Source organism: Echiichthys vipera, assembly GCF_963691815.1.
Source record: "Echiichthys vipera genome assembly, chromosome: 9".
Classification (NCBI taxonomy): Eukaryota; Metazoa; Chordata; class Actinopteri; order Perciformes; family Trachinidae; genus Echiichthys; species Echiichthys vipera.
Window position 1 is genome coordinate 28670387 of NC_139834.1, and position 18744 is coordinate 28689130.

The 18744-nt window shown below is 39.7% G+C and overlaps 1 protein-coding gene across 1 annotated transcript; it reads right to left on the reverse strand.

Moving 5' to 3' along the window:
• Positions 1–357: 357 nt before the first annotated feature.
• On the reverse strand, positions 358–18346 carry LOC310951190 (scavenger receptor cysteine-rich type 1 protein M130; the record flags this gene model as incomplete). Its single annotated transcript, XM_083919313.1, has 20 exons — positions 358–459; positions 3117–3283; positions 3413–3580; positions 3999–4094; positions 5228–5386; positions 5595–5703; positions 5896–6080; positions 7516–7791; positions 8086–8376; positions 9285–9587; positions 10420–10710; positions 10808–11110; positions 12513–12830; positions 12978–13125; positions 13966–14120; positions 14342–14533; positions 14625–14828; positions 15573–15677; positions 15871–16185; positions 18304–18346. 20 exons carry the CDS (start codon positions 18344–18346, stop codon positions 358–360), a joined length of 3930 nt encoding a protein of 1309 aa, XP_083775439.1.
• Positions 18347–18744: the final 398 nt, after the last annotated feature.

The following is an 18744-nucleotide window of genomic DNA, read 5'->3' on the forward strand; positions in this document are numbered from 1 at the left end:
TAATGCCGTGACCTGTGGATTTGAGGAGTGATCTGACGATCGTGTCTGAAAACATTTTAATAGAATCTTATGCATTGAGCTAAACAGCGCAATGCTTGACGAGACTGAATGTAAATGTTACCTCTTTCACTCCCAGATCACTGGTTCCACCGTATCTATTTCAGCTTCAGCCACACAGCGGTCTTTATCCTACACCATCATCCCTCAGCAAGGCCTCTGACAGCGAGGCTGGGTGTGATGTTTACATATCATACAAGGACTGTTGCTTACAATTCCCTTTGGGTGTATCACTGGCTCTGTGATCTCAGTGGCCCTTGGCTAACTCCTGACTGAACATGTGACACTCTAGCACGTCTGTCAATCTCTTAATAGCACCACCAGTTTGTCTGTCAGTCTCTTGCGGATGGTCTTACTCATGTTAACATTTGTAGCAAGCAGCTGCTCGCTCTGTGTTTCAACCTTTGAGGGGAAATGTTTAAGTGATCAAGAGAATGCTTAAGCGTACAGACATGAAACTGTCTTCAAAGTGTTTTACCCAGAGCCACCTGTTGTCATCCAGGGGCGCCGTTTGTTCTTTGTGTGGTAGATGCAGAGCAAAGTCACAACAATTCATTCAAAATAGACCAGCAGTGAAATTCTTGAATCTTGAGTCACTCTCTAAATGATGTCTTTTGAAGAAAACGGCTCATTGTGCTGTGTATCAAACTATATATGACATATAACATACAGTTTGATACTCAACATCTGAGCCATTTCCAAAACCTGAGTCTCTGAGGGACATTAGATGCAAGAAGAGGATAAAACCTTAAAGTGGTAACACAGAACATACACAAAGTCTTGGTAGAGAATTTAATGTGCTGCACAAAGCTGCTATTAACACAAGGCTCCCACAATGCAACAGTGCCCCGACATACAATAATTCCCACACAGCTAATGCTATGAAGCACTGACTGAATTTAATTATGTGTAACATGTTAGCAAGACATTCAGCGACTTTACAACTTAATCAAAGAACACATCATTAATAAAGAACTATAAACATTTTTTTTGTTGTTTACAAGTTAAATGTAACTTGGCAACACAAACAATAACATATGACAATCACGGCTAACTGAAAGGTTCATGTTTTATAGAGTATGTTTTGCTAAGAGTTTGATTGGAAGACTGATAGCCATCTGTATGCTAAACATGAAGCTTGGGCCAGGAGATGGTTAGCTTAGCCTAGCAAAACGACTGCAAGTGGGGAAAGCAGCTAGTCAGACCCTGGCAAAAGGTAACACAATCTGCCTACCAGCAACTCTAAATTTGTATAATTATCATATACATAATGTATAAATTAGTGACACACAGGTGACGTGTGTTACTTGTGGACTCCTCCTCACAGACTTTTTAACAGTCAGTGAGGAGAGCGAAAGAGGCGCAACAATGCAAATGCAAATGCAATCCAAGGCTAGCAGCTCTCCCCTGTTTCCAGTCTTTCTGCTAAGCTAAGCTCTACATCCGGCTGTCCTCATTCATTGCGCATACATTTATGACGTAATATAAAAGTTGTAAACTGCGCAGGATGGCGGGTTGGGGCGGTGGATGGGTCTCAAAACACACAAGATTGACAAGATAATATTTGAGTCCCAATACTAAGTCAAACCATGACCTTTTCTCAAAACCTAACCAAGTAGTTTTTGTGCCTTAACTTCATGGATCATATAACTGCACTTTTGGTGCCCAAACCTAACCACCCCCTCTGTTGCAACACCAAACTCAACCGTTGCGGTCAACTTTTGGTCGCGGTTTCACAGCGTGAAATCATATTTCAGAAGATTTCATGAAAACTTATTTCATAGTCTTTAATAGAGCGTCATATTCCATAAGATATACAAATTGTTGGGTAACAATACATGTAGAATAGCTGCCAACCTTTTGATGATAATAAATTGTCATATTTACCATACAGACATGATTTCTGAGAGGTATTGATCTTCTCATCTAATTTAGCAAAAAAAAAAACATTAATGTGACAGTAACCTCCCAGTGTTATACATTATTGCAAGGCCTAGAACTTCAAAATATACAATGTAAGCCTGTGTTAATAAGACCTGTGTTTTTACTGTGTCATCTGTTTTGCAAGGAGTTTGACTTGTACCATTTATTTCATGTTTGCTGTCTCTGTGCTTTATGGAGCTAATTTAAGAAAAACTGTAAAAGTTATCTCTCGTCAAATATTGCATAAATCATGAAAGCTCAACTACTGTATATGCATCATATACATACATACATGATTGCGAAATATTCTGAGCACATGTCATCCAAAAAATGGAATACAATGAAGAAGAAAAAAGAGAAAGTATGTTATTGCAACTTAGCTTTTCGCTTGATGTTCCTACAACTACAACTCTTATTTTGTACATTTGAAGAGAAAGCAAATGTTAGCACTCATCTCCTCACCTGCAAATGCAATACAGTCAATTGATAATACACACAGTATGTAAAATAAGAGATAAAGCAAACTTAATATTGCTGAAAGGAATGTAAATCAGCAGTACACATCGGATTTTGTTATCTGTGTCTACAGGAAACTGAAACTGAAACGTCCTTTTTTTTTCTGTTCGTAAACTGATCCATCTTGTCTGATTTCAAATTATTATGTAAAAGTATCATTCATTCATCTTCAACCGCTTGTCCCTGTCGGGTCGCGGGGGGGCGCTGGAGCTGATCCCAGCTGACTTCGGGTGTGAGGCGGGGTCCACCCTGGACAGGACGCCAGTCTATCACAGGGCACATAGAGACGAACAGAGACAGACAACCATTCACACCTACGGGCAATTTAGAGTCATCAATTAACCTAACGCGTCTAACACTTGTGCATGTCTTTGAACTGTGGGAGGAAGCCGGAGTACCCAGCCGGGATTCGAAACCAGGAATCCTCTTGTTGTGAGGCGACAGTGCTAACCACCACACCACCGTGTAGCGTAATACACTGAATTTAAAGATCATTATATTTTTATTTTAAGTGTATTTACTGTGACATCGTTTTTGTCTGTAATTTTGTGTCACAATAATGGAGCTAGGTTTTGGGGAGAGCTAAACTCAGGTGTTGCTCACCCGTCTTGGCCTGGTACCAGGTAGTCCTCATCACCCTGCACTAATCCTAGAGGTGCTGCTGTGTTGCTTTCAGGTCTCATTTGGGGGCTGCAGTGGACTTCAGCTTCAGTCTGAGTGATTTCAGGGCTCGCTTCAATGTCGTCGTAATTCTCCCCCGGGTCCTCCGCCTCATAGGTCGACTCGTCTGTTAAAAAGAAACAGTCGCATATCAAAATGTGCTCAGTCTAATTGCTAACAGTGTGACACGTTGTCAAATTATTGGTATTCAAGCACCAAAAAGAAGTAATTAAACTGGTTCAAAACTTTCCTTCACTTTGATTGAGGGCAGCCTCGTTGATGTAGTTGTCGCCTGCGGCCCCATCAGTGACGGGCTGAGAGATCAGGGGCTGAGCTTCAACCACAACATCGATATCATCGTAAGGAAGAGAGGAAGTGCTCTGCGCGTCGTTCTTTGTAATGACTTCAGACTCTGATCTGAATCCTGCATGCAACAAGGAACAATTCTCATATTACAGCAACACATACACAAATGGAAAGGTAAGAAAAAAGACAAAACATTAGAAGAAGACATTAAAAAAGCTAAATACAATATATGCATTAAAATACCTTAGATTATATGAATTATGGGAAAGAACCAATTAACTATACTGTACATTGAATAGGTATTAAGGATAAGTCTATTCTATATAATGTCTATTCTTATAATATAAAAGTATATGTAATATATACACACTATACAGTAGTAAGTAGAATTACAATTAGTTTTACCGTAGAAATAAAACTGGTGACATGAAGCTGAGGGCAAGGTGCAGACTGTGATTAGGATTCATTATTCTATTATTAAGAAAATAACAAAAAGAAAACACGAATAAATTAAACGAATATGTTTTTAGACTCACCGCCATGACTCAAGTCCTTCATTTCGTTTGTTTTGCCTGTGACATCATCATAGTCGCCACTTTCAAACTCCACTTCCTGACTTGACAACTTTCTTGCTACATCAAAAGAACATTAGACATTTACTGGTACACGCGAGACATTGTCTCAAACCTAAGAGGCCAGCACATGCATATTTATATACTATATATATATATATATATATATATATATATATATATATATATATATATATATATATATATATATATATATATACACGTATGGTATATATACACTTTTATCTAAAGACTGTAAGTTCTTGTTCCATTTCCATACTTGCATCTGCAAGACATACTTTAATAATCACAGAGGGGAAATTCAATGTTCGCCCTCTGTTCCAGGCCTGAAACACACACATGTAAACAGGACCTATACACATGCATCGAATGGAGTGATGTTGGGCTGCATGTGGAAGGGGGGTTTGGTGCTTTGCTCAACTTGAACATGTGACCCTCTTGGTCCCAAGCCCACTAATATAACTCATCTCATCTCATCTTCAACATGTTATCTGGGGTCGGGTCGCGGGGGCAGGGGACACCAAAATTCCCTTTCCCGGGCCACATTAACCAGCTCTAACTGGGGGATCCCGAGGCGTTCCCAGGCCAGTGTGGAGATACAATCTCTCCACCTAGTCCTGGGTCTTCCCCGAGGACTCCTCCCAGCCGGACGTGCCTGGAACACCTCCCTAGGGAGGCGCCCAGGGTTCATCCTTACGAGATGCCCGAACCCCCTCAACTGGCTCCTTTCAACGTAAAGGAGCAGCGGCTCTAGTCCGAGTTCCTCACGGATTGCTGAACTTCTCACACTCTCCATTTCGGCCGCTTGTACCCGCGACCTCCTTCTTTCGGTCATGACACTAATATAACTATTAATGATTAATAATACAATTTGAATTGAATAGGTTTAAGAGAAGAAGTATACATGCTGGACAAAAGCAGCAGTGATAATGTTATTTCAAACATCCTTTCAATGTACAGCTGTCAGAATTCAGTCAGCATACAGAGAGACAGGCCTTTCATGGCAAAATGCTCCTGTACACCTCTTTCAATATAGATATGGTTTGATTTAGTTTTGTCTGATGATATGGCACACTTTTTTAAAAGCCAATTCAGTTAAAATTGAAACAAATGATCAGCATTTAAGCAATAACAACTAGAAGAAGATAGGTGTACTAGAGAAATATACTCACATGAGACATCGATGGCATTCTTGGCTTTCTTGACAATACAGATTCGTATAAATACAACAATTAATATCACCAGAACCAGAAGGAATCCTACTCCGAGGATAATAGACACTAAGGGGGATTTAGGGGGTGGAGGTGGTTCTATTGGTTTGTCCTCGTGCCCTGAAATCAGTCACAACCACATTACTTTGCATTCTCTCACAGAGCGGGGGTGCTACTTTTGTTACATTGAGCAAATCAGAAACTGGTTTCATGATAAATAAATTCAGATTTTACAGATTACCAAAAGCTGATTCTTATGCAAAACAACTAAATGTATAGTCACCGAACTAGTCTGACTTATTGGAAAAGGATTCATGGTTCTGTTTACCGTAACAGTAGATCACAGCTGGTTTGACATTTTTACACGACTGTTTGCGGACACAGTACTTGGGGTCCCGGCAGTCTTTGAGGCAATCCAGTGTTGTTTCCAAGTCAACCTTGAAATTTAAATTTAAACTTCTTTAGAGCAGTACCTTTCCATGCAGACAAGCAAATCAACACATAGCCAGAATGTCCGTCATTATCATAGCATTCAGTCTGAATGAGCTATGACAACATGTAGCCAAACAGTAAAAGATCCCAGTAAAATATGCATATGCAGATGTAAAGAGTAGAAAACAGAGATTTACCAGTTTGCCATTGTTTGTTGTTGGTTTGCCAGCATTGTGACCAGAACAACCAAGCTGTACACACAGAGTTTCCTTAAGTTTGGGGGGAAATGTCATTAGGGGACACACTTTTTCCCACTTCTCATCTCGATATTTGACTTCAATCTGACCTCCACATTTTTCTGTGGTGTTGAACTGGACTTTGCCTGTAAAATAAATAAATAAATGAATCATAAAAATATTTCAGGTATCCCTGGGAAGTAGAGTTTAAAAAAAATGGAAGTACTGAAATCACTCATTGGTAGAGAGTAACTTAAAAGACAGTTATTCATTCATTCATTCATTCATCTTCAACCGCTTGTCCCTGTCGGGGGCACGCAGGGGCTGGAGCCATTCACACCTACGGGCAATTTAGAGTCATCAATGAACCGAACACCTGCACGTCTTTGGACTGTGGGAGGAAACCGGAGAACCCGGAGAAAACCCACGCAGACACGGGGAGAACATGCAAACTCCACACGGAAGAGATTCAAACCAGAAACCCTTTTATTGTTAGGTGACAGTGCTGTCCACCAAATCACTGTGTCGCCCTAAAAGACAGTTAACCCGATGAAAATCTTATGGATTATATATATTATATATTCTCAAATAGAATAAACAAACAAGATTTAATGTTAATTTGTGAACTTTAGAGGTCCTGGTAAGCTTTCTTTATTTTCGACAGATACAGCTAGGCTAGCTGTTTTACGCTGCTAAGAAGATAGACTCATCGTCTCCTGAAAATAGCTGACATGAGAATCGTATCAATCTATTAATCTAGCTCGAAAGAAGAATTATGAGTAAGTACCGAGGACATCATTCATAATGTCAAATTATTTCTGTAATACAATATCCCATTGTGTTTTTGAATGGGTTCACTCCTTCAGCTACATCTCATCTCATCTTCAGCCTCTTATCCGGGGTCGGGTCTCGGGGGCAGCAGCTTTAGCAGGGGACCCCAAACTTCCCTTTCCCGGGCCACATTAACCAGCTCTAACTGAGGGATCCTGAGGCGTTCCCAGGCCAGTGTGGAGATTTAAACTCTCGACCTGGTCCTGGGTCTTCCCCGAGGCCTCCTCCCAGCTGGAATTGCCTGGAACTCCTCCCTAGGGAGGCGCCCAGGGTTCATCCTTACATCCCTGCTAGATGATCCTGAACCACCTCAATGATGCTTAAATAGTGTCAGATTTACTCAAACATGCATTCAATTCTTATATTCTTATATACTTGTTTTTGTCATTACGTGTCCTTCTGTTTGATGTTCTGTATTCTAACGTGTGTATTTTTTTTGCTTGTGTAACTTTTAGTGAAGGCCTAACCAGGGACAGGTGTTGACTAAAAACCTGTACGCGTGGCACTTCTTTAATATTTGATATGAAAAAATGTACAGTGTATTCGTCCCTGCTTAATAAACTTCTAATCTAAGAATTCAAATCAAGAATAATGTGGGAAGATGAGGTGTGGGGGCCATTGAAACTTAATTTGGTACAGTTGCGAGATGCTCTCTAAATTTAAAATAATATTGACATGTCTTCAGACGGGAGGATGATATAAATACGTACAATACATTTCCGATGGTACACAAAGAACGTACATACTTACCAACGCAATAAACCTTCACCAAACGTCTGTTACACTTTGCCTTGAATCTCTTGCACTGTCCAAGTTCATAATGGTTGTCCTCACAGCGGACATGGTAGTACTGCTTCTCTGGACTAGGCACTTTATCATGGGAGACACCTTTAATAGCGTTGCTGCAATTCAATTCTTGGCAAACCAACTGTGAATTCCTGTCGTCCCAGTTGCTGTTGCACACCTCGATGTCATCTATCCTCACTTCACCATGACAGTCTTTTGAAAGAGTGACCTTGGGCTCATCTAGAGAGGAAAGCAATAGAATGAAGGGATTCATGCAACAAGTTGTGGTTTTCCGGAGGGTTTTGTGCTTAAATATTACATACAGTATATATAGCAACAGTAGAAATAGTCTAAGTCATAACCCCTTGAAATGTTTTAGCAAGGAATTATTAAATACAATTATATACAATTATGTGATTGTGAAGTAGCCTATCTACGGTATCTGTAAAACAAAAAAGCGAGGCTTTTAACGAGGTTTATGATGCAACTGCAAAGAAGAGCATTTGACCACAAACCTGCCGAAGTACATTTTACCTTGACATTCAATAAAGAGCTGCTGCTTCTTTGAGGGCGGGGATTGATTTTCACATTGCCAGATGTTTTCCGGATTCTTCACACCTGCACAACTGAAGCTCGTGGTCCAGAGAGAATCCGACAAAGTTGTCTTATTTGACTTGAATTTTCCACATTTCAAATCCTCGCAAAGCCTGTCTCCCTCGTTTTTCGTCCAGCCTTCAATGGAAACGGCACTTTTTTTGTCCTTTGAGTGCACAAACACAGCCCCACTACAGGCTCTGTCGACGGTCAGCGCCATCTTTTTCCAGCCTGAAATAAGGGGCGGGGAGAGGTGGGAAAAGATTCAGGGAATGCAACAACTCACAAAACGTATAATTAGTAATAATTTAAAGATGTTGATTGTATGTTGTGCTATATACTGTAATTAGAATTAGTTCACACTGTGATCCTCCACCAATTTAACAACGGCTTTTGCACGTTTGTCATATTTAAAGATTACAAGAAAAGAAAAGGAAACAATCGCCTCAAGATATGTTGAATTGGAGAAAAGCTTCAGTTGAAAATTGCCCCATCACTATCCTGATCTACAAACCTTTTCCAACCTGAAATGATTACACACAGAGCATATGTCAAGACTAGAGCCAGACCAATATATCAGTCAGCCTATACTATCCGACAATATCAGCCTGGTATCACCAAAAGCCAGTTTGCGTATAATTACAACGCATTTCATGATTGTTGCGTGTCATTTCAAGCCATTTAGTCTCAATTGACTTGTATTGTGCAGAGATGGCGTTGGTGGAGCTTTCTGTTAGAGGTTTTTTTTTAAATCAATATTTCATGTGAAGGATGGCTGAAATGACGGGCGTTAAATGACACGCGAAAAGCTTAATATGCGTAAGTTAATTTAGATTCAGTTGACAATGTAATACATTGTCTTTTAACATTAAATAATGTGAAATTTGTTTAGGAAAGCAGCTTTCTGAGTGCCTTTGATATCAGTGTAAAATTAACACTTTCTAGTTCTATTCTGATTTCAGCTCAAAACTTTTACTATATCTGCCACCATATCTGTAAATCAGTCAACAATTGTCAGTATTGGTCTTATAAATTGAATATTGGTCAGGCCCTAGTCAAGACATAATCTGTATGATTAAAAACAGGATAATGAATCAATTCTGAAAATGACCAATTTGAGACAAAATCAGTAAACATACGTGAGCATTCGAGGCCACCAGGGGTGCAGCTGCGATCATCTGAATCAACGTTACATGCTTTTAATGACTCCTTGCCATTTGCAGCACACTGTATTTTTGAAATGACATAACCCCGTCCTGATGTCGGTCCAAAGTAGTCAATCTTTTTGACAGCCTGTCCACATTCAGGCCCGCAAATAGCGTTTTGTGTGTTGACGTCTTCAAGAGCCTCCGTGCAAACTGGGAGCCACTGACCTTCATAGAACACCTCCACATTTCCAGAACATTTGTCTCTGTAAGAACTAATCCTGGACTCGACACTACCTGCAACGAAACAATGAAAGGTACAAAGTAAAACCTTCAAACAACAAACTGAAACTCGTTGGAGCTTAGAGGAGCCACATCACCTTTGAGTTACGTGAATTGTCATTTGAATAAAACAAAAATGAATAATCTTTGCATGCTCTATATAATCACATCTGTGTTGTTGTGCCACCTCCTGGTCACAGGCCTGGACTGCAACAGTAGTTCTTAAAGCACTGGAACAACTGATACCACTATTGCATTATTATCGACACATAACTAAGTAAGCTTCAAATTTTGTTTTTGTTTATGATCAATCTTTGTTTACTTTATGCTGCATGCTTAAGCTCTGGAATCTGTGAGATGTCCAGGTCACTACCTAGCAAACAAAAGCGTGTGATATTTAGAAAGGGCAATTTAAGGTGATAGGCATCAATGAGGCATTCAAGCTGAACAAAAGAAAAGCATAATATATATATATATATATATTCATTCAACTTCAACCGCTTGTCCCTGTCCGGGTGGCGGGGGGCTGGAGCCAATCCCAGCTGACATCGGGCGTGAGGCGGGGTACACCCTGGACAGGATGCCAGTTTCAGTATCACAGGGCACATAGAGACGAACAGAGACACACAACCATTCACACCTACGGGCAATTTTAGAGTCATCAATGAACCGAACACCTGCACGTCTTTGGACTGTGGGAGGAAACCAGAGAACCCGCAGAAAACCCACGCAGACACGGGGAGAACATGCAAACTCCACACAGAAAGGCCCAAGACAGGATGCGAACCTGGAACCTTCTTGCTTTGACGTGACATATTTATTGAATTAATTTTTTAAAATCCATTACCTGAGCAAACAACATAGGCTGGGTTGCACGTTTTATCATTTCCTTCATTTCTGATGAAGTTGTACTGGGTCAGGTTGGTGGTGCTCTTCGTAGAGTGCAGACTTTTGAAGATCACTTTACTCTCTTCGGGCTTGTTGTGGCCGTTTAAGGCCTCCCCACAGCCCAGGTTTTCACACATCATCGCGGCCTTTTGTTCTGTCCAGGTGTTTGCGCACGTACCTCCACACTCCCCGTCCACACAAAAATTGACGTTCCCCCAACAACCATTGGACAGGTTCATCGTGATGTTGACTGTTGTGGCAACCAAAAGATGAATAGCACAGTATATGAAGGAACTGGAATGAAATGTGTTCAACTTAATGTATTTGTCACCTTTGTGTCACATTACCTGAGCATGTCACAACGGCAATAGATTCTTCGTGGTCGAATGGTAGTTTTGTGTTTTCACAGTCAAACAGGGATGTGGTGTTGGGTGAGCAGATGTAAGACTGATTCCAAATATCTTTTGTCTTATCAGCATGAAAGTAATGTGACAAGGCTTCCCCACAGTTCATCCCCCGACACACTGTGTTTGCAGTCCTTTGGTTCCATGTCTCATTAGACCCGGAGAGCCAGTAGACCTTGTCGCCATGCTCTATCCCCACCATGCCAGAACAGGGAACGTCTCCCTTCAGAAATATCACCTTGTGCTCTGACAGAGAAAACATGCCTGTTAGTATTAGTTTATGAGAGACCGGTTGTTCGTCTAGGACAGGGGTGTCAAACTCAGGCCCGTGGGCCAAATCAAACTGAATCTGACTGAAATCTGGCCCGCGGTGTGATTATATTGGGCCCGCAAGATCATATCAAGGTTCTATTAGAGCTGGCCTGCGAGTATAAAGCACATACAGCCATGCTACCAGTCTCTGCAGACAAACTTAATCCACCCCTCCCCAAAAACGACCAAAAGAAAGATGGAAAACAGGAGCTTTCAGCACCGGTGGGAGGCAGATTATCTGTTTATTTGTCTCGTCTGCAGAGCCACCGTGGCTGTCACCAAAGAATCAAACATGAGAAACACCACGACAGGAACAAGGACCTGCACTGAAAAGGCTCAACATTACACATCTGGAGAGAAGGGAAACACATGAACATTTGCAGTCTTTTTTTTAATCTTTTTGTAGATATTGAGTTTGGCCCGCAACTTTGTCCCAGTCTTTAAATTTGGCCCACTGTGAATCGGAGTTTGACACCGCTGCTCTAGGATGTCTCCCTCTTTTTTTGACAATGCCTGATGGGGATAGACTCAAGCCCACACAAACCTGAATAGGGTTAGGAGGTGTTATCACCTAAGATGAATGGAAATGGTTGAATAGAAGATAATTTGGACGATAGAGTTCAACATAGTTCCAATACAAAGAATACAACTGATGTGCTGTACAGAGAGTTTATAGTCATTGCTAACTTTCAACTCTTGTCCCTGGTAAACATGCAGTTTAAAAGTTGAACTATAACTCTGCGCCATAAGTCAGTGAAACTAATTTAATTAAATTAATCAAACTTTTAAAGGTACATTATACAACAAAATGTATGCATGTATAAATTTAATACATGAAAAGTTTAAAGTGGAAATGAAATGAACCTCCCTGGGCTGTAAATGCTGTACTCAAACATGTAGTTGAGTGGTATAACTACGTCAAGCCCCTAAAAAAAACCCTAGTGATCATCTAATTGGTTTGGTTGTGCAGACGTGGTTCTGTCATCAACTTCACTTTCAACAGCTGTTTCGAGCAAAAAAGTGGGTTGGACATTCATCTGGTGCTAATATTGCGTTGCGTGCTAGACGGGTAATTGAAATTGCCCCTGCCCCTTGGTGGCAACATATTATACAAATGCTGCGTTTCACCGGGTGAGACCATTTAAGGACTAAGAAATATGGAGAAAGATTTCACATGGAACTTTAAATATTTGCAGATTATTTGCAATGGCTGTATAGTCAAGTCCGCTAATGTACGTTTACACACACCTCTCTACTGTAACTGACAGTACGGAATTGGTTTATGACAAGCACGCACAACAACAATAGATGTAAAAACTGGAAAATAACCACTCACCCTCACAAACTATTCCAACTGCCTCCGTTTCCTTTAGTGCCTTGTTGTCTCTGCCTGTAACTGTACACTCAGATATTGTTTTGTCATTTTTCTTGCATTTTACAGTCTTACCCAGAAATTCACCTGAACCCTGGCTGAATTTCTCAGGATTGGACTGGGATTTTCTTTTATTCCCACAGCCCAGTTGTCTGCAGACAGTATCTGAATTGATGTCTGTCCATCCTTCTTTATTGACCCTTTGCCATCTGCCTTCATAGTGGATCTCCAACCTCCCTGCACATTTTCCGGGACCGTCCTTCAATTCCACTTTTATACTATCTGTCCCATGAAGAGAAATGTCAAACATGCTGTTATCGGGCATACATGAATCCGATTGTAGAAACATTTCATACTACAACTTTCTTCCACCATGACGTAAAAATGACAGTGAGATTCTATCACCATATGATTCCCGCCATATCTCACCTGCACAGACTACGTAAGCGTTGGAGGCACATGGGAAAATGGTGTTGTCACGCTTGGCTCTACAGTGCCACAGTGAGTCTTCACTGCCAGAGCACTCAACATTGTCCATTATCCCCGGCAGCTTAAACTGTTTACCTCTACTAACCACCTGGAAGAAAGCATGTCATCATTTAGATATTATTTCATTCATTTGTGCCAAACAGAAGACATCGATTGACCGAAAAGAACACTAAGTTACAGAAATAATAGCATTATAGATATACTAGATATGCTAAATACTTATTTATTAATATGTTACCATTTTCGTTAATGAGCTTATTCACTTTTTTGTCAAAAGCTAGATGAGAAAATCTAGACCCACTCTCATACTGACCTAAATATGAAGCTACAGCCAGGAGATGGTTAGCTTAGCTTAGCATGAAGACAGGAAATGGGGAAACAGCTAGTCTGGTTTTGTCCAAGGGTTAAAAATAAATCCTCCCAGTTTGTTTCCAGTCTTTATGCAAATATAAGCTAATTGTCTCCTATCTTTAGTTTCATGTTTAGTTGATAGACATGTGCTGGTATTAATAGTCTTGTGGAACTCTCAGCCCAATAGTGAATAACACTTTTTATACCTTTTTTTATGCTAACCCAAAAGATATTCCTTAAACATTTAATGAGAAATACAAAACCTTCTTCCCCTACAAATGACGTAAGTTGCATTAAATAGAAACTGAAACACAATGTGCCATAAAAAAACACCTCTGCTTAGTTCAATATACTCAGGGGTTTTGCTACCAAAGCCTTACTTGGTCTGTTATGACCTGCAGCTCAGACAAGGTTTGCTAATGTTAGCTAACTTTAGCCTTTTCTGACTTCTTTTTTATCTACGTGTGCTAATGATAAACTACATTAGTTAGCATTATCATGTACTTGTCATTGCCACAGCATTACTTACTATCCGTTCACATTAAATAAAACATTTAATTTAGTTGTGAAAACTCACACTGCCGCAGTTTAGCTCCCCGCAAACCACTTTAGCATCCTCGTTGGTCCAGGTGAAAGCACACACGGGCTGAGGCAAACTATTCACTTCAATATGAACTCCACCATAGCACCTGCTGGGTCTGTTATTGTCCATCAGAACTACTGTAATATTGTCTGTGAGAAATACAAATATAGGAACGTTTTAATATTAATTAATATCATAATATTCCAAGTGGCTCAAGATAGTGGGTGAATAAAATAGGCTACGAATATGACTTGAAAGACTCTTTATATAAGACAAAAAAAGCTAATTTGGACAGAAAATACAACAACAATGTGCTTGTTTTGAGGTTGTTTTTGGAAAAGATGGGTGGAACATTAATTACTTGACTTACCTGTGCATGTCAGCTGTGTGCCATTGTCGTGCAGTGTGTAACTGGCACTGGCACCACAGTGCATTTGGTTGCACCATTCATCAGGACTGGTTGTGTCGTTTATAACAGGATTCCATTTGTCATCTTCCTCTTTTTCCAGCCACCCAGAACACGCATTTGGTTCGTCTCCTATGAGTCGCAGTCTCTCATAACCTGTTTATGAACCCTTTTCTTAATTCACAGACGTGTTGCAACACTTGAGTAAACGTAAACTGTATTTTCATTGGACATATGTGCGTGTTACCTGTGCATTCGACAGAAGCAGGACTTTTGCATGATGGTGATTCCTGAGGGGCGCACTGCCACGGGTGATCTTCAATGCCTGAACACTTGATCGACATCTTTCTTGAGGTTGGGAATCTTTTCCAAACCATCCATGGTTTCTGAGGAATCTCTTTGGATGTTCCACACTTGAGGAGTTTACACACAAGATTGGCTGCTTCTTTTCCTTTATGAGAGGAATCATATATCATTGATTGATTGGTTTATTGGTTGGTTGATTGATTGATTGATTGGTTGGTTGGTTGGTTGATTGATTGGTTGCATAAATAATAGGCCCAGCCCAAATAGGCCTACAAGACAACATTAATTAAAAAGAAACAAATAGTCCTTTTTCCTAGCTTTAGAAAGTAAATAAGGATTTAAGGATATTTGGAATAATTTTGTTCAATGAGTTAATAAGAAGTTTTGTCTGTGGTGTAAATCTCACAGTTCTCCATGGTGTGCAGAGCTTCATGCTGTTTTTGCAGAAGCTGACTTACAAAATACAGTATGTATAGTAATAGTTGATCATGCAGCATGAACACAATTAGAGGAAAGCTACTTGCTAGATTTAAAGAAAAATGGTTTAAATATATCTTGTTAACCCCAAAATTATGAGTATACAGTATATTCAAATCAAGCAAAGTTTTGTTTCCCTAACCTTCCATTAGACCAAACCTATCAAGGGGTCAGAGGTCAAGTTAAGTTGCAATCCCTCCTCTGGCCATCAAGGAGGAATAAATACACATCGACGCACTACTATCATGATCCAATATAGGGCCATTTTTTTACATTTGACTTGATCTTTGAAGTATATTTACTGCATTTGCTCTTTACATGAACAAGATGTCCTGTTTCCCATTTCAACGCACTTGCAGCACTTAGAAAGACTGACTCTTGTTGAAGTGTGAAGAGTATGAATGATGCTTACCCCAGCCATTATCAGCACAGAAGTAACCTGGAGGCGTTTCCCCATCTGTGGAGTATTGGACAGCTCCTGCACAGTTAAATCCATCCAGGCTGATTTTAATGTTATCTAGAAGTGCAAAAACAGAAAACAGCCATTACAAATACAATCAACAGCCAACATCATCATCATCATCATCCTCATTATCATGTCATTTTCTCTATTTTGGATTATTCTTAGCAGCTATTTTGCGCAGAACTGGAGCATTTCAATGTGTGCGTTACTTCTCAACAAGAATCAAAATGAAAAAGTTCAGCCTTACGTGAACATTCAATCTTTTTCAGAGTCCCCTTTTGGTGATTGCTGATGCCCCAACCGGGATGTGAACATTTCCACAGATGACGCTCATCTCCATCGCAGTTCACTTCATTGAGCCAGACTTGGCTGATGGGCTGCAGCGCAGTCTCTGTTGAGCTCTTCACGGGTTCCCCACAGTTAATACTCCTGCACACCACCTCTTCAGCGTTCCTGTTCCAGTATTTCTCTCCAAGATAGCCCAGTTTGTCTTCATGGTAGATTTCAATGTGGCCTTCACATGGGTTTGTTCTGTTTCCCCTTAGGATGAGCCTGTCCTCACCTGGTCACACGAGAGGAGGTTTGGAGAAGTATGTATATATACGTCATGGGATGTCATTTTGTTGTTTCCATGAATTTATTGGATGTGAATTTTGAGTTGTTCTTTTTTTAGTGTGTGTGTTTTTTATGTTTTTGCAGAGCCTTCTACATACTCAAGGCGCTTTCACAGTGTTTGTCACATTCACCCGTTCACACAGACATTCACACTGATGGCGGTGGACATCTATAGACCATCTAATCTAACCATTCACACCACATTTACACACCCATGCGCAGCACGGGGAGCAATTTGGGGTTCAGTGTCTTGCCCAAGGACACCTCGAAATGTGGACCGGGGGAGGTGGGGATCGCCAGTCTCTCGAATGGAGGACGACCCACTCTCTCAATGAGCCACAGTCGCCCCTGAAGGATTCATTGGTTATTTTAAAACCAGAAATCGGACTACCATGAAACATTCCTTTTTCCATTTTTGAAACTCTCTCATGTGTTATTATTTGATAACACTGCAGCTCCAAATTCTTAGTATTTTTTTTAATGCAAATTAAAAAAAATGGTGTTATATAGAAATTTGGGAATAATTTGGTTTCCTGGATTAGAAATCCTGTGTCATTTGTTATAAATTATAGTAAAAGAATAGAAAGACAGATTCATTAGATCCAAGTACTGCACGTATTTATTCAGTACATAATGTTACAAACTGTATTCCCCTGTATTGCTAATAATATATTTATGTTTACACATTTTCCCTTAATAGAAAACTATTCGGGGGGGGGGGGACCTGATATTGATATGTACACAAAATTATAAAATGGAGACACAGCTTTTTCTAAGTTTTGGTATTTTTTAATGGTCATAACATCTTGTTTTGTTATTTCTACTTTACCTTTCTATTTCTTCTCTTTCTCTGTTGTATTTAAAGTAATTTTGCAAATTCTGAAATTTCGCAGAACAGTCAGCTGATTGTGGCACCACTTTGATTTCATTAGGAATTATCTGTGGGTGCTGCAGCTTCCAAAGTTACATCAAAATAGTTGTTTTATTTCAACCCATTGAAAATGATTGAATCCAAAATTATTTTAGATTCCTACAAATTTGATTCATAAAAAGGTTTGCCAAAAGTGCAAAAGTATCCTGACATAACTTCTACATAAATCAAACGTACCCTGACACTTACATGATATTAATTATTTATCAGGCAGAGGACGCGTGGAATGACTATTGTTCATTTTCATACGTTTTTAAATCTGAAATGTTCACTGATTTCATAATAAAAAAATAATATGCATGGGATTTCTCTCTACACATCAGGGTATTTCCACATGATTAAAATACATTTTTAGTTTGTTACCCTAGCAAATAATTTAATATTATTATTTTTTTTGTTTACATTTTATGGTCTAACATAACATAGCATAACACAAGACTACGACATAAAACAATACAAATACAACAATAACAGTTGATGCGTCAGGGGAGCACAAATCAACATTTCAAAAAGGTATTCATTTATTTCTCGATGAGTATTAAATCAAAGTTTCATTGTTCTCAAGGAAGGGGGGGGGGAGGAAAATACAGAGCCTGATGCTTTTTTTTATTATTCTCTTTCCTCTACATATTCCCGAACAGAAGTCCATAAGTTGTTTAGACCATTATCTCTGTAGGATTTCAGCAGGGGAACGGCTGCTTTCTCCATCGTTATCAGATCTGTAAAATCCTTTAGCCAGTGATCTTAATTGATGTTGACAATAGTGTAAGGATGTTTTTTTCTGATTGTGGAACTGTAGGATTATCTCAATTTTAAAATCTTGATTATAAAAAGAAACAAAAGTGAAAACCCTCAAACATTACATGAATAAACTGCTAGATTGTTTTGCTATAATGCTGCTTACAGACGTAATAATTACTACCTACTACCTTTTCATGTTTGCTTTCACATTAAGGAAAAAAAAAAATAAATATAATTTGCAGATTGAGCAAGACATTTCCTGCAGCACCCGCACGTGCCCTTCCAAAAACACCTATCTTATATAAAATAGTGTACGTCAGATTAGAAATACCGTCCAGTTTGAGTTAGTGACGAGCAAGCAGAGATGAATCCAAAAGAGTAGTTGTAACTTGCCTTCCACGAGAGCTGTGTAGAGGAGGAGAAGGAGGAACCACATCGTCACCACAGCTCATGACCAGAGAGAGAGGCAGACGAAGGATCAGCTCACTTTTATATTGCCAAGGATATGCCCCCCAAATGAGCTGTGGCATGCACGTGGCGCATAGTTTGACAGTAAAAGAAAACCGATTCACTCATTTATATGTTGGTTCTGGGGTGGAAAAAGATGTGTAAAACATTGTTTCAAAAATCCCAACAACCATAAATCAGTGAAGGCAGCGTACGAAATATTTACGCAATTATATTTATGTAAAAAGTCAATATGTCAACACTAAAATTCACCATGATAATGGGACAAATTTGGGGACATTAAGTGCAGTAAACGTGGATTACATGAGATTGTTAAATTAAAGACTACCAATCTCACTTCTTACTCTATTGTGACAGATACACGGG